We start from the raw sequence: 26639 nt of genomic DNA on the forward strand, positions 1-26639 counted from the left end.
AGAACCTGACCAGAGGTCGCCTACTGTGTAGGTTCTCGTGTTATGAACCTGTCCACGCATTGTTTCGTTACCGACCTGGATGTTTGGCAAGTGACAGGTGGAAGAGGGCCGGAACCTTAAACCTTCAAGCCCTTGTGAATGTGCAATATTGCCCAGTAAACCTTCATCAGAGAAGTCACGGGGTATAAAGTCCGCTTCGAGTCCTTCAACTCCTGTACTTTTCTTCTTCTATTTCTTCTGCTACCAGAGAGTAGCATCCTAAGGTACCGTCCGCCATTGTCCACCCTTCCTCTTCAACCTGGCCTTGGGCCCTCTCTTGCTGCCAGCCACAGTACTATTAAGGGATTAGAGCACCAAATTTGTACGTTGTCCACGTAAGTAACCTCTGCTCAGACTACTATTTGCTAACTAAAATATCACGTCTACATCTCACAGAAACTCACAATGCCCGCGGGTAAAATCGCCTGCCTCACCCCCAAACTCCGGGGTAGAGAAGCCTCCAAGGAGGACAAAAACCTCATATTCAACGTACTCAAGAATATCGCCATCAGCAACGCGTCAAACAAAGTGCTTCTCAAGTTCTATGGGGCTAAGGCCGCCGAAAGAGTCAATATTTCTTCAGAAGCGGTGCTTGGCAACAGATGGAGCATAGTCCGGCAGAAATTCGGACTCAACGACAATCTTCCAATCAACCCAAGTAAGGCCCAAATGTCGTCAGTCGAACCCCAACTCCGTGGCGAGAAAACCACCGCCAGCGCGCTCAATATCATACTCAGTATCCTAGAAAACCTCAAGGAGAAAGTCACAGCCGACTGGGCCAAAGTCGCGGAGCGGGCTGGCTTGAAGAGTGAGGACGAGGCCCTACAGGCGTGGGGCAATCTATGTGCTGAGTATCAGCTTTTTAACGAAGAGGATACGGCTCGGGAGACCACCAACGATCTATATCCTCGACCCCCTCGGGTTGTCGTTGCCAACAAAGTCTAGCCTGCTTTTATCTCTGTGGCTGGGTCTATTTCTGTCCTCAAGGCTCAACAAACTCCCCCATCTGCTTGTACCCCTATTAGTCCCACAGTCCCGGATGTTCCATCTACCAACACCCCATTCACCGCTCCCTCCCCAGCTCTCGCGTCTTCTCCTGTCGAAATACAGGCTGTTACCGGACGTCAAACCATTGACAATCCCCAACCTCATTTTTCCGGTGCTCAAATCAACATCAGTCACTCCGTTAACAAGCAGCCCGCCAACTACGCCAGCATAGGTACGCAGACCGACGCTAAATGCTGTTCATCGAATGCTTTCGGTTTTAGGGTCATTTTGCCAGCAATTTGCTTTGGAAATCTATCCTGGTCGAGGGAGAGGCTGAGAAGGAACGACAGGAGAGATTGCTTGGGCTCTCTATCCATGGCCGTGCCAGTTACTCTCCGGCTTGGTCATATGACACTCTCACAGGAGAGAATAACGAGCCTGACAACCTGCGAACCAACATGCCCAAAGCCACTTGCACACCAACAACTACCTCTACCAGCAAGAGCACTAGAGGTAGGGTCACATACACGGGTACTCAAACAGAAGACCCATGTTGTCGCATGACCGACTTTGGCTTTAGAGTGGCGCTCGTGTACATGTTTGTCATCCTCGACGCCCCTGCCAACCACACTGAGGAAGAGAGTGAATCTGGTTGGCCTCTAGCCCAGCTGGAACCAAAAGCAGAATCCGAACAGGCTGCCTGCACCTCGTCATCCTCCTCCTCTGTCTTCTCCTCCTCCAGCTTCAGGTCCAACTCCCTGTTCTCCAAGTCTTCCAAGTCTTCTACGACTACCGCCACGACAACACCGTCCCCACTCCCTTCTCGCACTTCCACCATTGGAACTGGGCTAACCGACAACCCCTTCTCCCCGACCACCAAGAAAGCAAAAACCCTCCTGGCAGCCGCCAGATACATGTGGTCCCTATCGGCCAAGGCCGAGTACGAGCACGATGAGAGACTGGGCCAGTGGCCGGGTTGGTTACTTCTGGACCAGGGCGGTGGCGGTGTTTCTCTGTCTGCGTGCGAGAATGCGGTGGCTGCGGCGAGAGTGCTGTTGAGGGTTTTGTGGTTGAGGGTTGCTGTCATGATGTAGGTGGTGCTGGTGTAGCTGTGGTAAGGAGGGGAGGAGGCGAGGGCAGAAAAGGGGAAGAGAACGGGAAGAAAGGAGGCAGAATGTGAGAATGGGGGTATGGAAGAAGTCAAACGCGTAAAGGGGAATAAGCAACGGAAGCAGGAGGATGTGCAGCTGCGTCTGCATATGCGAGTGTCTCCTTTGCGTCCGCGAGTGTCTTCGCTCTTTCTGCGGTGACCTCTATACCTACCGTCAGCGATATCAACAATGATAGCAAAACAAGGGAGCGGCAACAAGATCAAGATTGACGACAAAAAGAAGATCCATTCTACTAACGACCAAGCAAAGGACTCTATCATCGCCAAAGAACCTCTAAACTCCAAGCGTGGTCCTATCGCCAAGCCAAAATCTAGTGTATGCAACCTATCCACCAAGGAGGACACTCCCAACTCCGAGCTTCAACAAAGCAAAGAAATGGAAACAAAAGCCACCTTTGTACTAAGGCTATGCAACTGCCCACCAACGACCGGGAAAGAAAATGTCCAGCTCGTGTCCCAACTCCTCCTAAACCGAAAGGACCAGAAAGCAGAGAAGTGCCACCAGGCGGCCCAAAGTCCAAGACAACCGAAACTCCAAAAGAGCCAGCCAGAAATTTTCATTGCAGAGGAGAGAGAGGCAACGTTATTGTTGAGGTAGGCAGTCGTCATCCTTCGTATGCGGAAGGTTCCCGTTGTCGGTTGTCATGGTTCGCGTTGAGATTCTGTTACAGCACATACAGGTACCTTATTGTCAGCAACCATTCCAAGTTCCAAGTTCCAACTCCAACCTGGGAGAGTGCCGAGAGGCCTTAATGAAGGACTGGAATACACAACATCCCACTCACCTAGATCTCGCCAATGTCGGCACCACCACTCTCACTAGCTGTGGCGTAACCAGCGTCGGCGACAGCAGCATAGTCGACAGCAGCATAGTCGGCAGTAGCATAGTCGGCAGCAGCATAGTCGGCAGCAGCATAGTCGGCAGCAGCAGCAGCACGCATGTCAGCGATGGCATCAGAGACTCTCTCCATGGCAACATCAACACTGTCGCGCTTGGAATCACCCGTATCGGCCTGGGCAGCAGCAGCGGTGGCCGCAGTCTTCTGTCTCGCGCTGGTCAGACGGGGCTTACGAGCAGAAGCAGGCTTCTTCTTTGCGGGAGTGTCTTCAGCATCGGAGTCGGCCTCGCGCTTGATACCCAAAGCCGAGGTGGACTTGGAGGGAGTCTCCGGACCCACGCCATCCTCAAAAGAGAGGTTGCTCATGGCAGTAGAGCTGCCAGGAGTTGACAAAGCGGCGGCGGCGGCGGCGGCCTTCTTGGGCGGGCGACCGCGGCGTTTCTTCACGGGAGTGACACCACCAGCGGTGTCAGTGCCGCCAGCGGTAGTGACACCAGCGGCAGCGGTAGGGGCACCAGCGGCAGCGCCGTTGACGGAAGCGATGCCGGTCTTGACCTTGGCGAGGCGCCAGGCATCTCTGCAAGCCTTCGGGGTCTTATGACCTGTCTTCTCAGCCACCGCGTTCCAGTCGATGTCGACGTTGCCGGCATGGATCTCTAAGATCGCAGCGCCAATGCGGGACTCGGCGGGAGTGAGCTGGACGCCGTTCAGGATCATGCTCGAGGAGGCGCCCTCGGACGCGGCGATTGCTTTGGAAGGCATGATGGAGATTGATGGACTGAGTATGGATCTGTGGGAGGGAGAGGAGGAGGGGGAGTGGTCAGCTTGTTGTTGGCTAGGACAACCACGAGGTGATGGTGAGCTACAAGTCAGCTTGGGTCATCAGCGGGACTTACCTTTGGTTGGTACGAGTGGCGTTGAGTAACGAGTTTGTGATCTTTGGGGCGAGTTCAATCTGAACTTGGAAGCGCTCCTGTCAACGACGAAGAAGAACTTGTGGGTTGGCGCAAGATGATAAACTGAAAGCAGTCTTACGCAGTGGGCAGTGTGTGAAGGAGCTGGTCGAGTTGCTGCTTGGGAAAAAGAAGAGTGTCCTGGCGGGGGGAAAAAACGAAAGAACGGGCAGGCACTGTATTGGAACCAAGCTCGGAGTGGAACCGGTGCCAGGCTGTCAGCGGGAGCGGGAAAGCCACCTCAGCACGTCACTCCGATCAAACCGCGTCACGCTCGCAAGAAGCTCCGAGACTGGCTCAGCGTGACCACTCTACCCATGGAGGTCCTCAAGGCATAGGGCCCTTTGTGGGCTAATGTGAAGGCCTCGTACAAAATTCACAGGGATACAGGAGCACTTGCCAAGGGCACTGCACACATTTGGTTCCATGGTAAAATTTAGTTGCTGCAGAAAGTCTTGGGCTGATCTGTTCCAGACAAACTGGAACTTTCAGAGCATTCTACGGAAAAGTCCATCGAGAATCCCTTGGGTATCAGCCGGGACCTAATTCCTGGCATTCCAAGCGCGGCAATAAAGAGACGCTGATGCTATCTTCTATCTGGGTATACGCTTTCCACCATTCGAAATTCGAAGATACCTCTTTGTCCACCAATGACGCCATGAATACCAATCTCCATCTACCTGACCAAGAGTCCAAGATGAAGCCGACAACGCCAAACGGATATGCAGTTCATTGAAAAAGCCAGTATCCCTTTGCGAATGCCCATATACGGTACCTTAAGGTAGGTATGCCTATATAGGTATCCTCTAGATCCTATAACGGCACATACAGGCAACGTCAGAAATCATTCAACTGCTCATGCCCCCCTCTCAAGATAGGAACTGACGAAGGAAAGAAAACGGGACAATCAAACTCACTCAGACTAGACTAGATCTCGCCGTTGTCGGCGCCACCCTCAGTAGCAGTAGCATAACCATCATCAACCGCAGCAGTCTGCGCAGCAGCAGCAGCAGCCGCCGCCGCCGCCTCAGCCTCCCTCTTCATCTTCGCGGTAATGCGCGGCTTACGGGGGGTAGCAGTCTTCTTCTTAGCCGGGCTATCCTCCATGACCTCGCCGTTGGGGTCAGCTTCGGCAGCAGTCCGTTTCTTCACCGGGGTGAAGCCGCAATCTCCCTCTCCCGAATCGCCAGCAGCGGCAGCGGCGTTGGGGTTACCAAGGTCGTACTTTTTCTTGAGCTGGCGCAACATTTCCTTATAGGAGTTCGGCTTGAGACCGGCAGACAAGGCAGCAGCCTCCATGTTGATCTCAAGAGGCGCCAGGAGATTGGAGAGCGCGGAGAAGAGCACGTTGCACTCGCTGTTGGTGAGGGTCTGGCCGCGGAGGACGCAGGGGGACTCAGAGCTGGCGACGAACTTGGGAGGCATTTTGGCTTTGCGGGAACTTGAAAGTTGAAAGTCTGGTTGTGGTTACCGCCTCTACCTAAGTGATGCATAAGGTAGGAGGGGTGGACTTACGCTTAGGTGAGGCGACTGTTAAGTTTGGAAGCTTTGTGGTGATCAAAGGTTGAGGCAATGAAGCACCTTGATCTTGGTCTGAAGCAATCCTGCCAGCGACGAGAAAGAAGATGTCAGCCAGTGCCCTAGGATAAAACGAGAACAAAGCTGCTGTGATGTGGAAGGGAAGCTCACAGAAAATAGCCTGGTAGTCCACGGCGGTCCACGGCGAAGCTTTCCAAGTTGTTGCTGGGAGAAAAAGAAGAGTGTCCTGGAAAGGAAAACAAGAAAAGGAAGAGTGTCCTGAGGAGGGGCACAACAAGTGGAACAGACAAACGAGTACCTGGGAGAGGCCAGGCTGCCGGGGGTGAAACCGTTGCCAATGGAGGGCAGGAAAAACAAACACGTCACGCTCGGAAAAACGTCACTTGCCTGCGGATATCTCGTCAAGGAATTTGGCGTGACCACTTAGGTACCTACCTTAGGTACCTTGGTCGTCTACCTGCCCGAAAAGGTCCTCAAGATACATGGCACCCTCGCTAGCCAATGGGAAACGCTCTCTGAAAAGGCAACGAGCAGCAGATGTCTGAGGATTGGGAGGTACGTTTTAGGTATTTTCGAAATTCTATTTGCAGAGCGTTGAATAGGGCCTGCCTAGTGCCCTGGTGCCGGTACGCCACTTTTTTTTTGTCTTCTTTTCCCCCAGGTCCTCGAGCTGCCTCAAGCGGCTCACCAAGTATTTTCACCAATCACTGATGCCCAACATGTCACACAGGAAGATTCGGCAACGTAGAGGTAATTTTGAATAATCTCCATTCGGGCACTTGGACGATTTGGTTTCTGCCAAAAGCCTTTGACGAGCTTAACTAAGTTCGGACGAAAGACTGTATGTCTACTTGGTACCAACGACGCCAAAGGTGCTTTTCCATCGTGACCAACCTCCAGGCAGTGACCACAAGAAAATCAAAAACCAAGCCGAAAGCGCCAAACAAATGCCGCTATGCCGCCACCTTATGCAATCGCTGATATCGAAAATGCAATTTCCTTCCAAATGAACGCCTGTGTACTTTCAAGCAAAGATCCGTAAGTGAAAGCAACATCCGCCTTATTCCATAAAGCACCTAATCACCTAACTCCATGAACTCCTGAACTAAAGCACGAATCCCTGCCAAAACACCATGGTGTTATTAATCCAAGTCCAAAAGTCCTGGTCGAGAACGTAGGACACCAAGACACCGTGTCGAAGCTATGGGAAACGATATCGTTGAAATCGATGTTGTGGATCCGGCAGTGAATGTCAGCCGCGTGGATGACATGAGATAGGCGTGATGCGGTGTCTGTGTTGGCAAGAGTGTCAGTGGTCTCTTTCTACGTCAAACAAATGGAACGAAGAAGACGAAGGAAGAGGAAAACTTACCTTGCTTAAATCTCGCAAGCATCAGTGAAGACATCATCACCCTCAGCCTGGGAGTGAGAGCCAAAACCATCTTCACCGGCCAGGATAGTGTCGATCTTATCGTCAGTGGGATCACCATCGGCGGCGGGGTCAGGGTCATGCTTCTGATGCTCAAGCTCATACTCCTCATGATCATAAAACGAGAGAGACTCGGCAAGAAGAGCGGCTTCAGCAGCCGCAGCCGCCTCCCTCTTCATCTTGGCCGTGACGCGAGGCTTGCGAGCAACCGGCTTCTTCTTCTTGGCGGGAGTTTCCTCCTCCATGGCGATGGCATCCGCATCAGCATCAGTCTGCTCAGCAGCGATGCGCTTCTTGGACGAAACGGTGGTGCTCATGCCACCGAAGGTGGACTTGGATGGAGTGTCGGGAGTCTCGAAGCCAGTGCCAGCGTCGATAACAGAGAGAGCATCCATTCCGTCAGGAACGCCAGGAGTCAAGGGAGACGGGCCACCGCTGTCGACAACCATGGCGATGGCATCGTATTTCTTGGCGGAGCGGCCGCGGCCGCCACCGCGAACGCCACCGGGGGTCTTCTGGGGAGTGGCAACGGGCTCGCCGTTGTCGTCCACAGCTGCAGCAACGGCAACAGTGGCAGCAGACTTGTTGCCACTAACACTTTCAATGTTGACCTTCTTTTTAAAAGCAGGCCACATCTTTTTGAAGGACCCGACGGTGTAGCCCGAGGCAGCGGCGGCGGCCTCAAGGTCGGCCTGGATGGGCGCGGTGAGGCTGGACATAATGCCGCAGAGGAGCTTCAGGTCGCTAGCGGTTACGGGGACGCCGTTGATTATGTAGACCGTCGTATCGGCGGCAGCGGGCTTGGGAGGCATCTTGATGGATTGGAGTGGCTGATGGTGGGAAAGGATTAGCTTTTTGCCGATGGGTGACGCATTCTGTCAACGTGAGATAAGGCAACGGTTGGGAAAATAACAACCGACTCAAAGAGAATAATAAGACAGGGAGACAAGATCTATCTCGCGCAACGAAGAACGAGATTCCACGTGGGGGAGTCGTGAGATCATGGATGGACATGAGCGTGAACAGTTGGGGGTATTGTCCATGAGGAACAACTCAGATGGATCAACTTACCGTCAAGCAACGAAGGTGAGATTTCAGTGACGACCACGAGGACGATCGTGGGCAACGAGAGAATCTTGAGGGCGCGGTGAGCTCCTGTCTGCGACGTGGGAACACAGGTTGTCAGGAAAACAGGCATGACAGCAGGATAAAAGCCACAAGTGCCGCCACCAGAAGCGCAAAATATGAAGCAAGGAGCCTGGTGGGCACGACTGATGGACTGGACGAAGAGGTAATTTACTTACAAGAAGACAAGAAGCTGGTGGTGATGTCTTACTAGACGCAGAAAGGGCAAGCAAGCAAGACCGAGCAGACGGACGAGGCAGATACGACGTTGTGAACTTGCGAACGAAGAAGCTGGTTGTTGTTATTTCTTCGATAGGAAGAGGGAGAAAAGAAAAATTGCTCCTGGCCAGAAGGAAAACAAAAGGAACAAAAAGACGTGTCAGCTCAGAAGAAGTGCCCCGCGCCCTTTCAATACAAGGGGAGGGAAGGGAAAACAAAAAAAAAAAAGACAAGACGTCACCCTCGAAAAAATCTTGCTTGCGAGACCGAGAATCTCCACCAACAAACGAACGATTCGAGGCGTGACCACCTCCGGCTGCCTAGAGGTACCTACCCCTAAAGGTCCTCAAGGAAAAAGACCCGGGCCCCCTTGTTGACCAGTGGAAAGGCCTAGGCCTTCTGCCTCTGGTAAGAAGAGATAAGGAGGATGGATACTCGCACGGTAGCTTGTGTCAGATTCTACAGGGAATTCTTCGATTTGGACGGTAATTTTGCGAGGAGGCCAGACCTCATCGTGGCTATGAGATATGGAATATGCCTTGGTTCCAATACGGAGGCAACGCTTGTTCATGGTTCAGCAGCCTGTCGAATAACCTACCAGGCAGCAGATGCCAAGGGGACCAGTCTCCTTTTGAGTTTGGCAGCCTCAATGTATTTACATGTATCGGTCCCCTTCCTTGCCAGACCGTCGCACGGGAGATATCAATAACGCCGGGGCAGAAGGAACGGCACGGGGAGGATGAGATTTTGATTTCCATCTCAGCCTCCCGTGGGGTCTTGGATCAGCCCCCGGATGGGAGTCCAATTCTTCTGTAACCGTAATGCCCCCTCCAGGCAAAAGAAGACTTGGGGCTCTCACATATTCAACATGATTCTGATGATGACTGCTTTCTACCTATTCTAGGCACTCCGACTAAGAAAGCCAGGACCGGGCAGGAACCTACGGTACGAGCACTGGCTTCACCCTGCTGGGTTTATTTTATCAAACCGTTTGCACCTGAAACAGGCCTATTTTGGCAAAAATGAAATCATCACCCTGCTGCCCCAGCATCTCCGTATACACCTTCGAAGTCTTGGACTGATTCCTACCATGGTGGCGACGATGGCAGGCGGAAACAGCTGAAGGCAGACGGTGGAGAAAACTGTATGATGCTGTTGCCGGTATGGAACTATGGATGGGATGAAATTCCGGGTGCCACTATAGTGAAGTCCTATATAGGTCCCCTGCAGGGAAAGGGGGGTTGTAGAAAATACCCGGAAAGGGGTATTGCGTGATGCAAATGCTGCTGTATGAGTTTGGCGCTGGAAAGGCACTGTGTACGACTGTTGCATTATTAAATACGTTGCCAATTAAATATTCGTTTAGCAGCAATAATTTAAGTAGCGGAATATATTATTTAGCGCGCAAAATCACTATATGGAATAGAATGGCATTAATAAAAACGTTTTAGTTGTATAATAGTATTGTATAATTATTTTCTAATTATAAAAATCTTTTAACAACTATATATTTTTACCTCCTAAATATATTTTGTGGAATACTATTATACATTTACAATAGTACTGCATATTAATTTCCCTTACCTAAGTATTTTAATTGTTATGGGGCTAGTGCCCGTGGCTGAAATGCCTGGCAATCTTGCCAAGCGAGTGCTCCACTCTCACGGCAGGCAACGTTGCCCTGTGCGCGTGCACGTCTCTTCTTTAGGACAGCCGGCCAGACTGCTCAGAGGGCGTCCTTTTCTCCCCTTCTCTCTTCGTAGAACCTTATCAATTCTTTTTGGCCAGCATCTGTGTCAACTATGCTGTGTTACGATGCACCAGCTCACGTAGTTTCGTATCGCGTAGTTGGGTACAAATGAATAAATAACTAAAGCTAAAGAAGAGAAGAGGGAGAGATTGAGAGCTGGGCTCTAAAGTGCATCCTCACATGAGAGGAGCCTAGATTCTTCCAGTCTCTACCGCCTTCCTTATCTAATCTCATAATGTGTGAGAGTTGCGGGATCCATATCGTCACAGTTGTTGTTGTTGTTATTTTTAACGTCTACTTCCGTCTCCCGTAGGGCATGAGACGTGCCGCATCGGTGAGTCTAGCATATAAAAATAGGAGCAGTGTCCTAGCTGTCCACCAAACCCTTTTAATCCGAGGGCAAACCGATGCCTATTGCCAGTGTAAATCACGTGTTTCCCATAGCGTAAACGCGGCCCAACACTTATAATCGAATCGCCCAGTAAGCGTGCTGCCAGTATATGGCGGGACCTGTAGAACAAAGGAAAAGACACCAGCTCTGGTATGGCACATGTGCAGTCAGTGCAGTGCAACCACATCACAGGCTACCCCTGTGATATTCTCCTACTTTTTCATCCAGTCTCTGCTTGCCCAGAAGCCCATATCTGCTCTCCAAAAGGCCTTCCCGAACTCCCAAAACCTCATTTCAAGCCTCTAGAAGGTCACTTCAGGATCCCAGAAGGCTTTCTCTTCTCATTTAGCTATTAATTAGCTAAATCCGGACTACAAGACTTGAAAGCTCTTTTTGAAAATGAAAACTCGTTTTCCAACACGGAGACTAAGAGCCGAAGGCGGAATTTCGTTAGAAAGCCTTGTGTTAAAGTACTTAAGTTAGGAAAGTGTGACGAACGACAGTCTGATCTGCCTAAATGAGATAGCTGAAGGATAATAACTACCAGAAGTCGTTCGGTGAAGCCAAAAGGTTCACAACAAGTATAGTAGCGTTATACTAGTCTCAGTGATAGTGATCAATTGACTACTGTCAAACTATCTAACAATCTGAGTTCTCCAGCAGTCCCTTTATACCTGCTCGCCCTCTGCGAGATATCTGTCTCCGGCTGCTCAGTAGCTTCAAGCCCCATAAGTCTATCTACTGTTGACTCAATCCGAGAGTCCGGCTCGACTGGTGAGCCTGGCTCTACGCGTGAGCCTGCCTTGCATTCCCATCATAGTTACACTGCCCAGCCTTCTTGTGACTGCAGTGTACCGGTGGCTTGGTTGTCCCGTGTCCTTCGCTTAAGTTCGTAACAGAAAGATAATGAAAAGAAGAAAAGAGGGCTTAGAAAGTTCAGCGATGCTTAGTTGAGATACTAGGAAGGCGCTGGGCGAGGAATAAAGGTTCGAAGACTGTTATTCTAATTATAAGAATTAAACTTCTAAGAATAAGTTAAATTATTCTTTGAGGTTTGAAAAGAAACTGGAAGTTTCCTACTTTAGTTTTAAGGAACGAGAAGGAAGAAAGCACCATTAGATATAGATAGTTGGGATTTTGAAGTCTTTAACTAACTACGTTCCTACTTAAAAAACTTGGAGAGGAGGAACCTTTGAAAGTTAAGGTTTTATTTCGGAAGAGTTAGAATACGAAGTTAGGAAGAAAATAATGAAAGAGAAATAAACTCTGTGAGAGAAATGTGTTTGAGTTCTCTTTTATTTTGGAATATAAGGCCGATCTGTGGAAGTGTTAAATCTCCCAAAGCGTAAACCACAAAGTACGTTAAAATAAAAGTATATTCACTATTCTAAGATTAGAAGCTACCGAAGTTACTTAACTTAACTTTAGTGTTCTTTTTAATTCAGGATACCGTACGCGTTTTTATACTAAAAAGGAAGAACATTTAGGCTTCGAGCGGACGGTTGCTGTTGAAAGAAGTTACTATCTTATATTCTCTAGTTTCACAAGCTTTAAAGGGGACGAGAAGCGGTAAAAAAACACGTAGTGAAACATAAAAGAGTCCTTATAACGTAACAACTCTCTATCATCATTCTACAACACTCTCAAGGAAAACTATTTCTTTTTCCGAAGTTAATAGAAGTTAAAAGTCCCCATTACTCAACTTAAACCCGAAGAACTAGACGAAGAAGCAAACTAGCGCTGAATTATACGCTATTTGTCACGGCACTGGCGGACCACTACATCACTAGGCTATGTTCCAAAAGGATACAAGTAACCGAAGCTGGCAATTCGGTCGCTCAAGTGGTCTTATATAGTTGCGATGGCAGTCGAGAGGCACAACTGCAAGGCTGCCATCACACTATTTCTCCGTACTTGAGAACGAAAAAATATTTGTTACTTCTCCCTATCTCAAAAGAGAGAAATCCAACTACTAGAAGCTGGCGAGATTAGCTAGTTATGTAGATTCAGCGATGAAGGAAGCTAAGGTCTATAAAGAATGGGCCGGGATTTTAGGACATGCCAGAACACCTAGCTATTAAAGAGAGCGTTGCAAGCAAAGGCCTATCCTACTGCACAAAAGGACAAGCGGTCAGGACTGCTCGGCAACGAACGCCCGGCCCAGAATCCGCCCACAGAGTAACAAGCCACAATACGAAGTGGAAGTGCACAAAGGTACGGTACCGAGGTAGTGGGGTGCGAGAGTTTCAATCTGCCCGTGGAGTTGGCCAGGCCATCCTCGGGCCGGTGCCAAAGTTCTTAGCCCCGGCGGCAGCGGCGGCGGGAGGGGGCATGAACGGATGGTCATGAGGGGGCGGGCAGGGCACTTTGGGAAAGTTTGCCGTCTGATATCGACTACCAAATCGATCGAAGACCAATTCCGCAGGAGGTGGATGCCTCTAAGCTGCAAAGTACCGTGCGAGTACCTTATCCTCCTATCTCTCACGATTCGTGGCATAAGCTTCCCCATTGGCCGAGGAGATGACGGTTATCTTGAGGACCTTTTGGGGTAGGTGACTCAGTCGTCACACAGGTGTTGGTCGAGGAGAGGATAAGATACTCGCAGACGAGGTTTGTTTGGGCGTGACCCGGTCTCCGTCCTGCCACTGACAACGGTCCCACTCCCGGTTTTGAGCTTCCACCACTTGGGCGTCCCTTCTTTTGTCTTTCTCCTTGTCAGGGTAACTCTTCTTCCTCCAAGCAACAATTCGTGAGCAGCTTCATCAACAGTCACCACTCTCTGCCTCCAGCCAGCTTTGCTTTGAGCATCACACGTTGCCAACACTCTCTTCTTCCTCCGTTAGTCTCTAGCATCCTCCTTAATTGGCATTGCTTGCCTTCGTCTCTCCCTCGCGCATACTCCCTTGCAATCTCGGTATGTATTGACGCCTTGATTCTGTCTCCAGGCAATGACTGACCGCGCCTCCTCCGCGACTCACAGAACCACGTCAAGATCAGGATTGTCGCCACTCCGACCCACGATCGCGAACCAGAATCGCAAGAACATTATCACCTCTGCCACTCAAGCGTAAGTCTTCCTTGCTCAATGAATTTGAATGGGATCCCAATGGCATCATCATCTCCTTGCCATTCTTCGATTCCTGCACACACAAGAGACTGGCTAACCCTTCCCCACAGCCACCAGAATCCCATCAACAACAACAAACTCAGTCAAGATGCCTCCCAAGGCCGCCGCCGCCGCTGCTTTTTTTGAGGGCGCCGCTTCCGGCCCCGTCATCAATGGCCAGCCTCTCACTCTGAAGGAACTCCAGGCCGTCTGCGCCATCCTGGAGAACTTGACCACTAGGATCGACGCCAACTGGGAGCTGGTCGCCAAGTCGCTGGGCATGCAGAATGCCAAAAGCGCCAAAGAGGCCTGGCGCGTCTTGCGCAAGAAGTGTAACCTCAATCCTGATGGTCTTTCCGATGGCGCTGCTGGCGCTGGCGCTGTCCTTGCCACCGTTAGCAGCGCAAAGAAGGCGGTTGTTTCCGCTGCTGCTGCTGGCACCGATGGCTCTGACGCCGGAGTTGGAGTCACCCCCGTCAAGCGCGGCCGTGGCAGACCCCCCAAGAAGACAATGATGCTCACCCCCAGCACCACCGTCAATGAGGGAGGAGACGCCATTTCCACTCCCGGCACGGCCATGGCTAACCTCTCTTTTGGCGACATGACGCCTGAGACACCCTCGAAGATTGGCTCAGGCATCAAGCGCAGCGCCGAGGAGGCCGACCCCGATGCGATCCTTTTTGACGAAACTCCCGCCAAGAAGAAGCCTGCTCCCAGCAAGCATTTGACTGTCAAGCAAAAGGCTGAGCTGGCGGCGAACAAAGCCGAGATGGCTGCTGCCCAAACGGCTGAGGAGGTGGCTGCTGCTAGCGCCCTTGCTGCTGCTGCCATTGACGAGCCCGTCAACGACCCTGCCACTCCTGGTTTGGAGCCTGCTTCCTCTCCTGTCGACGGTGCCAACGGCCATGATGGCGATAGCATCTTGGTTGCTATGGATGGAAGCTCTCACGTTGAGCAAGCCATCGGTGACATCTTGGCCTCTGATGCGACTGAGGCTGCTGATCTGGTTGGCGGCATTGATCCTGGCGAGGTTTAGGTGGGTTACCTTCACAATTTCCGTGTCCTGTCTAAGCTTGGAGTGGTTGCTGATGTCTGTGTTACCAGATTCGCCTTCAACCACAACAACCAAACACATGCCTGACGTACACGACTACCTCGCGATAACAACCCTCAAGGTCATGTCTCCCCATGATAGATGGTCGATCGATCGGATTTCCTTTGGTGTTTTCTCTTTTCTGGACTTTTGGAGCTCAGCTCTGGTGACCGGACAGGACACTTTCTGGTTGGAGTTCATGCTAGACTAAACTAGACTGTTCTTGTAGTTGCTTGGTCACTCAGGCGTTCATAAAGGCGGATGTTTTTTCCATTTCCATATTGGCTTCATGCAACAAGCGCGGAGTTGGGGATTGTCGGTTTTTGGTCGGTTCACGGTTGCATACCTTAGGTACATCGGACATTGTGGCTTGGCTTGCCGTTTTCCTTCGTCATCGAATTCAGCATGCTCGGCGTTGGAAGGTCCTTTCTTCTTTTTTTTATGGAGGAGATGGATTTCTTTTGCTCTCTCGTATAGCAAGATCGTTGGTTGACACGCGTCATGGTTTGCAGGCATCATCTTTGTTGCTTGCCCTAGGCATGTCTGTCTGTTTGGCAATGGAAATGCTGGTGGTGGATGAGATATACAAAGAAAGGAACTGGAAGACATTGGTGATTTGATACAACGAACAGAAATGAAAGACAACCGAATGGAAGATCAACGCCGCCCGTTGCCAGCAAACAAAGGTTACCTATGGTCATAACTGCCCCTGCCTTTGCAAGCTATCGTGATGTTAATCAACCATGGAGTGAATTAGGCCCTGCTATATCTTGCAGGTGTGGAGGAAATTTTCCTTTGGTGCATATGCCGGGCGCGGGTGCACTTTTCCACTTCCATCCGACTGTTTTGTAGCCCCTGAAACGACCCACTTTTTTTCTTTTAGCTTGCAACTTGCAGGCGCAGGCAAAGCCGACAGACACCTGGTGGACACTCGTCTTTAATTTGGCCAACGCAAAAATTGAATGCAAAATAGCTCAATTTCAGTGAAGTCAAATGGATAACGTTCCTTTCAGGTGGTATTTTGGGGTGCAGAAAGTGCTTGTGCAGGATGTAATGCTGCCGTGGTCCAAGTGCGGCGCATCTCCTGTTCCGTTCCGGCAGGAACTTGCAGCGCTGCGGAACATGGAAAAGCGGGGCCAACACCACTTGGACTTCCACTTCGTCGCTACCTGTACGTGCACTGCACAATTCGCCCACTAGGCGATTCGATTATAGGTGTTGGGCCGCGTTTACGCTATGGGCAACACATGATTTACACTGGCAATAGGCCTCGGTTTGCCCTCGGATTAATGGTTTTGGTGGACAGTTAGGGCATTGCTCTTAATTTTGTATGCTAGACTCACCGGTGCGGCACGTCTCATGCCCTACGGGAGGCGGAAGTAGACGTTAAAAATAACAACAACAACAACAACAACAACGTGCACTGCACGCTTGAATATCACGGTACCTATCACGGTACCTGTCACTGTATTGAACACTGATAAAATACACGGCAACAAGTGGAGGGTTGAAGCAAGTCAGAACGGCACAATCACACAATCACATACAAGTCGCTCCAAGGTAGGTATGTAGTTTGAGAAAGAAGTGCCATTCATGAAACCATTTGTATTTCCATTTCGGCTTCCATTTCCATAAAGAGCCAGCAAAACACCGACCGACGCATGCTAATACCAAATGCCCCAAATACCGGCTCAAGTACCAGACCAAGCAAACCAAGCAAACAAACCAAGCAAGCCCTTTTTTCCTCTCCAACTCCATGGTATTGAAACAAAAAGCGAAAGTAAAAGTGCTGGAGAAGATATCGAGTATGATGTATGCCGATTGAAAGCCAAGTAGCTAAGGTAAGGTAGTGAGTGATTAAATGGTATTGCATGTGATTGAGGTATGTCGTGTCCACCAATGTCCATGTCCATGTCGATATCGATGATGTGTTCCGTGTGTTCCGTGTGTTCCGTGAGTTCAGGTCGTGTGCACTGCAGATCTATTGCTGAGTGAAGAAGAAGATTGGATGCGACAAAGTTCCGTCCGCAGGTATGCCCAGACCCATGCTCATGTCCAAGTTTTTAGATCCATTTGTCGATTGTCCAAGTCGAAGTTTGAACTGTTGGGAAAAAGAACGGTTCTGATGTTGTCGAGGGTTGAAAACTTGAGATAAAGAGCAGGGGCAGGCAGCGGATAGTTCATGTGCTCGAGGTAACAACGAACCACCGCAGCCAGACCAGACCAGACCAGGCCGGGACGGAGACGACTTGACCCAGACGACGAGAGATTAGATCTCGTTGGGGTACATGTAGTCCTCGAGACTATCGCGAACACTACCAGTCAGTACAGGTACATGTACAACTTCCATGATCCCACCCAACGGGAACATCCAAGACTTGTCTTCGGTTAGAAAACACTCACCCATCATCGTACTCCTCCTTGACCTTGCTCTCGGCCGCCTCCTCGGTCTTGAGCTTCTTCGAGGGAGATTCATCCTTGACATCCTCGTCATCGGAGTCGATGACCAAGGGTGCGGCGGCCTTGGCAGCAGCAGCCTTTTTGCCGCGAGCGGAACCGGGGGTCTTCTTGACGCCGCTGCCGGGGGCGGCACCACGCTTGCGCTTGGACGGGGTATTGGCGGCGCCGCTGTCTGAGCCGCCGGCGGCCGCGGAAACACCCTCCTTGCGGCGAAGCTTTTGGAGGTGCTGCCTGTGATGCGCGAAGAATGGTTAGTGGACTGTTTGGTTAGGAAGTGACTGAGGTGAATGAAGAATGAAGCGAAGGAAATGGACGAGCGAATGAAGCTATGCAGACGCGAACGAAAGGTGGTTGGTAGGTTAGCAAGCGTACTTCACAGACTTGGGCGTGCATGTGTATCCCAGGCTTGCCATGCGCGCGGCAAGGTTCCTGTAAGCCTCCTCGCCGGGAAGAATCTCCTCGACGATGCAGCCGATTAGGTGCTTGTCCACATTATGTGTCCATGACATGCGGCCGGTCTCGGAGGAGACCTTTTCGGTATCGGAGTCTCCCATGATGATGATGAATGATATGTGGAGGGAAGACTTGTTGGTGGTGGTGGTGCTTGTTGTAGGATGATGGTGGGGTGGAAGTGGGAAGGTGAGTGAGTTGCAAGAGGGAAGGAGGAGAGAAGTGGCTCGAATCGGGCGGGGAAATTTATAGGGAATCAAAAAGAAGAGCAGGGGCCAAGGTGAGGATAAGGTGACTGCCCCGCCCACTCGAGCGGAAAACGGCAGAAAAAGCGTCAGAGAAGCTTACAGAACCGCGGTCTGGGTGTAAAAATATCCCTTGCTGGAAACGCGCTTCAGAATCCTGTCCCACTGCGTCTTGTTAGGAAGAGCCTCCACCATGACGGCTTGAAGCAACGTCAGATGGGCGTCGTGATCCCAGGTGGTAGGCTTCTGGGAAGCCCTGGGGACGTAGTACATCTCGTCCTCGTCCTCCATTTTGGAAGACAGAGAATTTGGGCTGATTCTTTTGCGAAGTGCTTTGAGGTGATGGCAGTGTGATTCTGCTGCACTGCTTGTTGCTGATGATGTGGAAGGGTGAGAGAGCGGGGAGGGAATCAGGAGGGAGAGACGAGGGATATTTGTACTCCATTGGGAGAGCAAACGAGGCGAAAGGTGGAGGGTCCTCTCGCCTTCATCTCAACGTACAGTAGCGCGGAATCAGTGAATGCGTGTCCCTTTGGTTTGAGGAGCTCAACAATCTCCTTCATATCAGACGCCGTCGGGAGGAAATGGATGAACATGGCCATCATGATGTCCTCGTGCGTCTTTTGATCCCACCTGGTCAAGTTGCGCTGCGCGGACATCTTGGTTGAGTTGGAGATGTTAGTAGTGCTGAGGGTGGGATGATCAAGTTGTTGACTCGGACAAAGATGGGCCGTGTGGGTTGTTTGGGCAAAGGAGGAGGAATCGGATGGGAGTAGAAGGGAAGAGAACTTATAGCACAAACGGACAGCGCCGCCTTGAGACCAACTGTGGAAGTGGATCTGGTGCCTCCGAGTTCGCGGAAAACGTGAAAGATGCCTGCCTGCCTCAATGACCTCTTACCTAATCGCGTTCCATTTGATTTCGTGCCCGCGGCTGACCATGAAATCCTCGATCGAGGCCTGCTGGTCCTGGGTAATTGGGCCAGTGGCCATCATGTACGCCTGGAACAGGTCGTCGCGGATATCCTCCCACTTGGGCATTTTGGTTGCAAGGCGAGGTTGCCGGAGTGAAAGAGGTCTTTGTGGTTGAGGCGTGGGTGATGCTGATGCTTGTGGTGTTTGGGGGAAAGGGAAAAGAACTCGGAGGCAGCCAGAGGCAACAAAGGAGGGATTATATAGTGTCGAGTCTGCAAGCCACTAGGCGAGACAAGACGATCAAACTGTGCGAGTGAAGTGGCACCAAATAGGTCCACCGCGAGTAGCTTACCGGAGCGCATCCCATCCTACGTCTTGATGGCCTTTATTGCGCATGGCCTCCACGATGGCATCCTGAACCTCCTTGTTCAGGCTGGGCTGCAAGGCCGTGTAGAGGACGATCATCAGATCGATATGGGTCTGCTCATCCCAACGCGGCATTTTGCGATGAATTCTCCGAAGGAAGTGCTGAGTGGTGGTGGGATAAAATGTTGAAGTGTTTGTGGTGGTTGTGGATGAGGCGGAGAGATGGTGCTAGGGCTAAGTGGTGGGAGAAAAGGACGGGACGCGCTGCTGGTAAAATACAAACAAACAAGACGCGGTCTGGTGCGGACGGAGGTCTAATAGAAGCACACAAGTCCCACTTACCGAATTGACTCCCAGGTAAATCCGTTTTGGCCACTCGCTCTCATGACGGCCATGATGAGCTCTTTCTTCTGCGCGGCACTGCTTCCAGCAGCAATCAGGGCCTCGGCGAGAGCGGTGCAGAGGGCCGTGTGAGCGTCGTTGTTCCACTTGCCATCCTTGGAGGTCTCGTCGGCGGTGGACATGTTGGCGTTGGCGAGTCTTGTTGGGTGAAGAGTGAGGAATGCGGTGCTTTCGACTGCTGGCTTGTTGAGTTCAGCGTAAGTTGCGATTTGGTTTGAGGGCTTGAAGAACGCAAGGTAGTTGAAGTTGATCCTATAAAGTTGATAAATCGTGAAAGGTGTAGGGAGGAGGGGTGACGGGAGAGTTTGAGATTGTGGTCGCATTTAATACGCGAAAGAGGGGGACGAAACTTTCGATTCGATGCGAACACCGGTACCGCTTTTCACCACGAGTGAAAAACATAACGTGAGACCATGACAGAGAGAGCAACTTATGCAAAATAAATGCAATTTAACGCTGGATTGTTTGTTAGCTCCAAGTCAGTACTCCCAACACACAGAACGAGATACGTCACAAACTGTCCCAAATCTCACAAGGATAAAACAAAATGGCTAGGCACGGATTGGCAAGGCATTAGCAAAGTTCAATATGGCACAGAAAAAGTAAGACCATACCTGAGTTATGGACCGAAGCGGATCAATCAGATATTAAATATATAGGAAGGTTGACCAGAGATTTCGAACCAACAAGCAAACCAGTATTGGACTGTACGAAAAAGAGGGGGTAGTGGAGGGAAACATGGACTCGACATGAAACAGCGCTATCACTTTTCACCAAAGATAACAAATAGGAAACGAGAAAATAATAGAAAGAGGTAACTTATACCGAAATGAATATTTCAGGCCCCGAAACTCGCAGCAAGATCCGTGAACCATTGCCATGTAAGTATGATGCTCGTAACCATGCTGAAAAGCAAAGTCGGAGCGGCGAAATACCATCGTCAACACGTCAAAAGACGTACTCGATACCTGCTCGAAAACTAAAACACACACCATAACTGCCACCTCCTAACATGTTTGGAGGGGGGACCGGGACCGGGACCAGATGATACCTATAGCCGAAACACGCAGAATCCCAATTAAACACAACCAGAAACGCCCATCATCCACCTTCCCTTTAACTGCTGCTTCCCTGAATTCGAACTCGGGACCTTCTTAAGCCTCTTCGTAGAAGCTTGAAGGAAATCTTAGCGCCGCAACGGCATAGGTTTAGGTGAGGCGTTAGAGACAGGAGGGGCAACGTAAAGATCAACTCACTCTGGCGAAAAGTGGGCGGCGTTTGATGCTGGGTCGTTATGAGCAGCCAAGGCATTCATCACCGCCGCGTCGTCCAGAGGGTCCTGTTCCACCTTGCGTCGCTTGCTTTGGTGCTGGTCGTCGTCGCCGTCCTCGAGGCTAGGGTCCACAGCCACATCATCGTCATTCGCCGACTGCTGCCCACCAGACTGAGCTTGGACACCCTGCTGGTTGGCCGGGCCTTGACCGCCAGCCTGATTTCCGCCTCGTCCGTTTTGCTGGGTGCGGGCAGCATGCTGAGCGTGAACCTGAGCCTGAGCCTGAAGCTGAGCCTGGATAAAATGCTGTGCGTGGGCCTGCTGGGCCTGGGCGTGAGCTTGAGCCTGCGCCGCAGCGGCAGAATGCATACCAGCAGGCGGGGCGGGCATCCCGGGAACAACGGGAACGGGGATGGCGGTGGTGCTCTGACTGGGGGCACCAGGGACAACCGGGGGAGGAATCGGGGTGACACTAGGACCGGTAGTACCCGTCTCGGAGACCGAAGCTGTGCTGGTGGGAGACTGTCCCTGGGCCGTGTTCTGCTGCTTCTTGGGACGACCACGTCCAGGTCCCGGCCTCCTCGTGATGGGGTTCATGGTCGGATCCATCCTCCGGTTGGGGTCAGGAGAGGCGGTTGCAGCGCCGCCCTCGCTCTTGTGCTGGGCGCGGCGAAGGCCTTGGAAGTGTTGTCTGCCGTGGGCATGTTAGCTCATGGTTCTTTGTATGTATATTGGGGTGCAAAGGAAACCGGTTAAGGCATGCCATGGCGGTGTTAGTGAGTAGTCAATAGGGAACATGATAGATGATGGATGTGTCGATCCACGATGTCAACCCAACAAGATGGGGAGATCATGTTGGGGATTGTTAAGGGATGAACAATGCATAGTGTGGTAGCAATGGCCAGTTGTCAACCTGGTTTGTCTACACAAGAACTCGACATATGTGTATGCAGTCTCGAGGCAAACAAAACAGGTAAAGACAATCGATGTCGATGTCGACACGTTGGTGGAGGTACACAAGACAACAGAGAGAGAGAAGACAGCAACAATGCCAGTGATCAACATTGACACAGATACAGGATATAGAGTGATAGTCTGTAATTGATAGAGGTAACTTGGCACGCGAGTCAAGCTCCTTGTTGACTTGGGTTGAGGCTGTTGTTATGGAGATAACACTCATAACACGACAACAAAAGCACTTACCGGCATCCCTCGTTGGTAAAGCCATAGCCCATGGCGCGCATGGTGTTGCCGATGGTAATCCATTCCGAGCCGCTGATGACCCCAATATTCTTAACATTAAGAATAGTGAAGAACAGGTCCTTGTCGGCCCGGTCGTTCCAGTTTTTGTTCATGTCTGTTAGGGACGCGATGGTAGAGGCGCGGGCGAGGCGATCGAGTGGTAACAACTGCGATGGGCTGGGCGGAACAGCAGACATGAATTGGTTTGGGTGAGAGTCGAACGAACGAGATAGGGTGGACGGCGAAATTGCTAAGGTCTGCTAAGGCAGGATGGGGTTTTCAGTGTGTCCCCTTCACGTTCCCAAACCAAATCAGCCACGGCTACAACATTCAACCGAGCCCGGCATCCAATGACGTGATTGGACAATATTGTTCCCATTTTGTGGAACGGTAGCACGTATCTGGTTTGTGATTGGTTGGGACAGGAGCAAACTGCGGGGGTCCGTGCATACTGCATACTGTAACACTGGACGAGATGGCAGAAGCGTTGTTGCCTCAGGCGCCCAAGACACTTCTTCTGCCTGGGCCGTGGCACGGATACTCGCACGCAAGACGGCAACACAGGCAGGACGGCGGAGAGACTCGAAAGAGCTTGGACCATTGGACAAAAAGGCAAGAACACACAGGACAGGGGCTGGAAAATTGTGACATTTTTTGAGTGGATCGCCTGATCAAGTGACTTGGCGCCAGCATCGCGCGGATGCCCAGCCACAGTGCCGATTGTGACGCGCTGTTACCACGTAATTTTCCAGGACCTCCGACGTCCCGCGACCCAAGTTCCCCAACATTCCATTTCACCTTCTCAGTGTCCCGCCATCGCCCCCTTGATTGATGCCACCCTCTGAAACCATCCACGCCTGTCTGTCCGTTTCCGGCGAGATGGGAGAAAATAGTTTATGACTCTGCAGTCATCGGGTCTAATTCTGACGAGGTCCTTTTCTCTTTTGTTTACTGCAAACTTTGTCCAGGCAACAAGATCAGAAGGAAGAATCAGCGGCGACGCCGGCGAGTGACGACTCTCAAGTCTTCGGCGTGCTTGTAAGTTCCGGTTTTCTATCTAGTACAACGCTGGTATCTTTCCAAAGGGAGGGTGCCCGTACCGACACACCGACAGGAACAACCAGCACTGCAGGCATCTCTGGCAGCTGCCTCTCTGTCAATCCTGCAGTGCCCACCTTTTGACATTTCAGCTTTCATTCTTCCCCCTTCCATTGATCAGCCCTTTTCCGTTCGATTCTCTCACTCTGCCCGGTTACAAGCCTCCGTTTTGCTCTCGTTCAACTCGGAGTCGAGTGACTCACATTATAGTCTCACTGTATCACTGCCTTTTTTTCCTCTTGCCGTCCCCTGGATCTCATTCCCGACGCGCATGGCGTCCTGTCCGCTGCAACCCCACCACACACACACACCAGTGACACCACCACTTTACACGACCTTGGATGGGGAAATCGCGAAAACGAATAAAAATCGAAACGAGGCGACGCGGCGTCACCATATCCCGCGTAAAGTGCTTTTTGTTCCATACACACCATCTCTTACCCATTTAATCCTTGTCTCCCGTTTCTTACTTGTTTGAATGTCGTACTTGATTCGCAACCATGTCGCGTCTCCCTCCCGTTTCTCTCTCCTTCTTATTGTAACTATATTGCCTCTTTTTCCAATTCGGGATAGTTGAAAGCAAACAACCTTTCTTCTTTGGCAGGGCAACGGGAGGGATGGTGTGTGTGGGCTAGTGCCTCTCTCCCTAGTGGATGGCGATATCTTTCTTACCTTACCTGAATAATACTGATACCTCGCTCGAACTGTGGCCTATGATGGCTGGTGCCTCGTTCCATGTCAGGATCTGCCCTTTTCTAACTCTGATTGCTACCCATTGAACCACTCAATGCTGCCCTTTGCAAACAAGTTTTCATGCACCACGCACCCATTCCAGCCGCTTCCCCCGATATTTCCTTTATCTCAATGGTCGTGGAGTGACTGGCTGTGCTCTACTCGCAGGGAAAGGGAGCCTGGGAAGAGGCCATTCGTGGCGGATTGCTGCCGATACACGGTTCCGGTCATTGCTATTGATGACGGGATTTACGATGATAGTGCCTCCATACCTTGTTGACACGATTGTACGCACGTTGCCTCTCCGACAAGCAACGATCCTCGACCGTGTTGACTTTCCTACCGTTTTTGGTGAAACACACATAAACCTATCGTCTCCCCCCCTTCCCCTCCACAGCCAGCCCTGTCTCCCAGTATCATGCTTCATCCACACCCTCAACACCCTGTCCGCTATCGCTCGAGTTACATTGTCTTGACTCACGCCCCTACACCACAGCAACGCCCGCGCACCGGCTACAGTGGGTAAATCTGACCGAAGCCAAGGCTGCCTTGCTGCTGAGTGGTTGGACAGGTCTCAGCACTTGTAGCGGCCAATACATATTGTGGCTGCCCCCTCCTCGCGTTTTCCCATAGTTCCCCTTTCTCGCCGTTGGCTGGCTTTGAAACCACCTTCCAGAAACCACAGGACGACATCCTCAGGACATCAGGAAGGGAAAGCCAGTCCGGTCGTCGCCAACATGTCTGCCACCGAGAATGCCATGGCAAGGTTCCTTTTCGCTATCCTCCAGCAAAAGTCTCTGAAGGACGTAAGTTACCAGTTCTCGTTTTCCATCAGCATAATCCAGGTGGCTGCATGAATCGCCTCGACTGACTTGAAATGTCTATACAGATCGACTGGAACGAAGTAGCCGCCAGCCCATTTCTCTCCCAAAAGATATCGAACGGCCATGCCGCCCGCATGCGCTACTCGCGATTCCGAGCCTCCATGTTGGGCACCGAACCCCGACCGAGAAACCGTACGAATCCCGACAAGAACCGAGTTACAAAGACCAAGAAGGAGGATGGAGAAAGGCCAAAGACGAAGGCAGTCAAGGTTGAGAAGGGGAAGGAAGGAGGGGAAGAGTCCAAGAGCCAATCCTCCCAGACTTCGCTGCCATCCCCGCCTCTCAAGGACGACCAAGATTTCATACATCCCGAACCATCATCTCTCGACAACATCTACCCGACGCCAACCTCCATGGCTACGCCTATGCCCGACATTCAACCAAGGATGCAATGGCGTCACCTCACTCCCTGCAGCGACTCCGATGCTCTGACGACTTCACCACACATTTATACTCCGGCGGTAGGCCAGGCTTGTCCCACCGACATGCTTCTCGGCCATACCGACACTCCTTTTGATTACACCGGCTCGGCCGCCACCACCACCACTGGATCCTGGCAGCCCACTTTACCTGCCTACGCTGGCTACGGAATGGGATATGAGCTGGATACCTACGCGACTGCTTATGCCGTGAGCGACTCCCAGCAGAATGAACAGCATGCTGCTGAACAACTTCAAGTACACGCTGCCATGCTGGAACACGAAAGTCATACCGGAATGATCAAGCAGGAGGACTGTGAAGCTCAGGAGTATCAGTGTTGATGGCGGAGGCAGTGCGTGCCGGTCACTACTGAACACAATCCGTAATGAGATACAGATATAGGATGGCCTTGCTTTCCCTTCGTTGTTTTTGTTTCTATTGCCTGTCTCTTTTTTACCATTTATCTCCTTTTATGGCTTGGTTCAAGGGCTTTGGATACGTACCTACAGTTTGACAGATGCTACAAAACCTACTTTCTAGTATTGGGATAAATGTGGATGGATGTCTGGTTTCTTGGTTTCACGATGATGGGCGGTCGGGTCGGTCTTTTGCTTGAGTATTTACCTACCTCTCTTGTCCTCTGCTTTGATGGATAGCGGCTGTTTTATCCTTGCTGGCAAGTGCCATTGTACTATTATAGCTTACAGCGCAACGAAAATAATGAATGATGGTTACTAGGGAGGTACGTCCTATCGTGCCCATGCGTTTGGTGATAATTCCCTTATCTCGCTGTGTGCAGGCAAGGACTGGCTAACGTTCCAGATCTGGGAATAGGGCCATTTGACGAAGACACTCGATGTTTTCTCCTTGTTCCAGTTCGCAAAAGTTCGTGGGTATGCATCTTCCTGTTTCTCTCCATGGTGCCCACGAAAGGCTATGGTGTAGTTGCCGGGAGGTAGGTGCCACCCTGTCGAGTGTTTCCGATCTTTTCGGAGTTCGGATGAAATTTTTTGGGCTTGGCATGTTCTCTCTCTCAACAACGTCAAGGAGAAATTGGCCTTTCCACGCTGCTCCGAAGCATCGCCTCCGGTACGTCTTCTCCGTCAAACCCATCCATGATTGCTGTCCTCAATCATGTCTATCCAGTCTTTGCAGTTATTGCGTGTCTTCCTGTGTTTTACTTGCGCTGCCCGTTCACTTCCCCATATGCTTACAAGCGCAAGGCGGTGGATCACAACAAGCCATCATGGTCACTGGTCGTCTGCTCGCCCGCCCGCCCGCCGGGCCCGTCAGTTCCTCGATACCGCCCGTGTCGCTCGCCCGGATTTACTTGACATTACACAGTCTCGAGAGGTCGAACTCCTCCAGGCCTGTGCTCTCTGTTCTGTGTATCCTATTGTTTTGCAATTTTTGCGTGTCTTGCTTGCGTTCTATGTATGCTCTTCTCGTACACCATAGCTTACAGGTACAAGGCAGTGGATCATGACAAGCCATCATGGTCACTGCTCGTCT

At 51.3% G+C, this 26639-nt stretch overlaps 9 protein-coding genes across 9 annotated transcripts; 4 read left to right on the forward strand and 5 right to left on the reverse strand.

The window, feature by feature from the left end:
- Positions 1–444: 444 nt before the first annotated feature.
- Positions 445–984, forward strand: SMAC4_04177 (uncharacterized protein; the record flags this gene model as incomplete). Its single annotated transcript, XM_003346697.1, has 1 exon — positions 445–984. One exon carries the CDS (start codon positions 445–447, stop codon positions 982–984), a length of 540 nt encoding a protein of 179 aa, XP_003346745.1.
- A 500-nt stretch (positions 985–1484) lies between these two features.
- On the forward strand, positions 1485–2120 carry SMAC4_04178 (uncharacterized protein; the record flags this gene model as incomplete). The annotated part of the gene is made up of 1 exon (XM_003346698.1): positions 1485–2120. One exon carries the CDS (start codon positions 1485–1487, stop codon positions 2118–2120), a length of 636 nt encoding a protein of 211 aa, XP_003346746.1.
- Positions 2121–2381: 261 nt separating this feature from the next.
- Positions 2382–3798, reverse strand: SMAC4_04179 (uncharacterized protein; the record flags this gene model as incomplete). The annotated part of the gene is made up of 2 exons (XM_003346699.2): positions 2382–2859; positions 2983–3798. One exon carries the CDS (start codon positions 3796–3798, stop codon positions 2983–2985), a length of 816 nt encoding a protein of 271 aa, XP_003346747.1. The 3' UTR covers positions 2382–2859.
- A 1118-nt stretch (positions 3799–4916) lies between these two features.
- On the reverse strand, positions 4917–5414 carry SMAC4_04180 (uncharacterized protein; the record flags this gene model as incomplete). Its single annotated transcript, XM_003346700.1, has 1 exon — positions 4917–5414. The coding sequence occupies one exon, from the start codon at positions 5412–5414 to the stop codon at positions 4917–4919; it is 498 nt and encodes a 165-aa protein (XP_003346748.1).
- A 1491-nt stretch (positions 5415–6905) lies between these two features.
- On the reverse strand, positions 6906–8184 carry SMAC4_04181 (uncharacterized protein; the record flags this gene model as incomplete). The annotated part of the gene is made up of 2 exons (XM_003346701.2): positions 8029–8184; positions 6906–7787 (listed from the first exon to the last, which is right to left on the reverse strand). The coding sequence occupies exon 2, from the start codon at positions 7767–7769 to the stop codon at positions 6906–6908; it is 864 nt and encodes a 287-aa protein (XP_003346749.1). The 5' UTR covers positions 7770–7787; positions 8029–8184.
- Positions 8185–13390: 5206 nt separating this feature from the next.
- SMAC4_04182 (uncharacterized protein) lies at positions 13391–14584 on the forward strand (the record flags this gene model as incomplete). Its single annotated transcript, XM_003346702.2, has 2 exons — positions 13391–13509; positions 13620–14584. Exon 2 carries the CDS (start codon positions 13658–13660, stop codon positions 14582–14584), a length of 927 nt encoding a protein of 308 aa, XP_003346750.2. The 5' UTR covers positions 13391–13509; positions 13620–13657.
- Positions 14585–16910: 2326 nt separating this feature from the next.
- Positions 16911–17655, reverse strand: SMAC4_13801 (uncharacterized protein; the record flags this gene model as incomplete). The annotated part of the gene is made up of 3 exons (XM_066091625.1): positions 16911–16944; positions 17045–17332; positions 17474–17655. 3 exons carry the CDS (start codon positions 17653–17655, stop codon positions 16911–16913), a joined length of 504 nt encoding a protein of 167 aa, XP_065947156.1.
- Positions 17656–19934: 2279 nt separating this feature from the next.
- Positions 19935–22315, reverse strand: SMAC4_04183 (uncharacterized protein). Its single transcript, XM_066090070.1, has 3 exons — positions 21955–22315; positions 20093–21442; positions 19935–20029 (listed from the first exon to the last, which is right to left on the reverse strand). The coding sequence occupies exons 1-2, from the start codon at positions 22188–22190 to the stop codon at positions 20731–20733; spliced, it is 948 nt and encodes a 315-aa protein (XP_065947157.1). The 5' UTR covers positions 22191–22315; the 3' UTR covers positions 19935–20029; positions 20093–20730.
- Positions 22316–23419: 1104 nt separating this feature from the next.
- On the forward strand, positions 23420–25915 carry SMAC4_04184 (uncharacterized protein). The gene is made up of 2 exons (XM_003346704.2): positions 23420–24629; positions 24713–25915. The coding sequence occupies exons 1-2, from the start codon at positions 24561–24563 to the stop codon at positions 25466–25468; spliced, it is 825 nt and encodes a 274-aa protein (XP_003346752.1). The 5' UTR covers positions 23420–24560; the 3' UTR covers positions 25469–25915.
- Positions 25916–26639: the final 724 nt, after the last annotated feature.

The sequence above is a fragment of the Sordaria macrospora genome, chromosome 5 (assembly GCF_033870435.1).
Source record: "Sordaria macrospora chromosome 5, complete sequence".
NCBI lineage: Eukaryota > Fungi > Ascomycota > Sordariomycetes > Sordariales > Sordariaceae > Sordaria > Sordaria macrospora.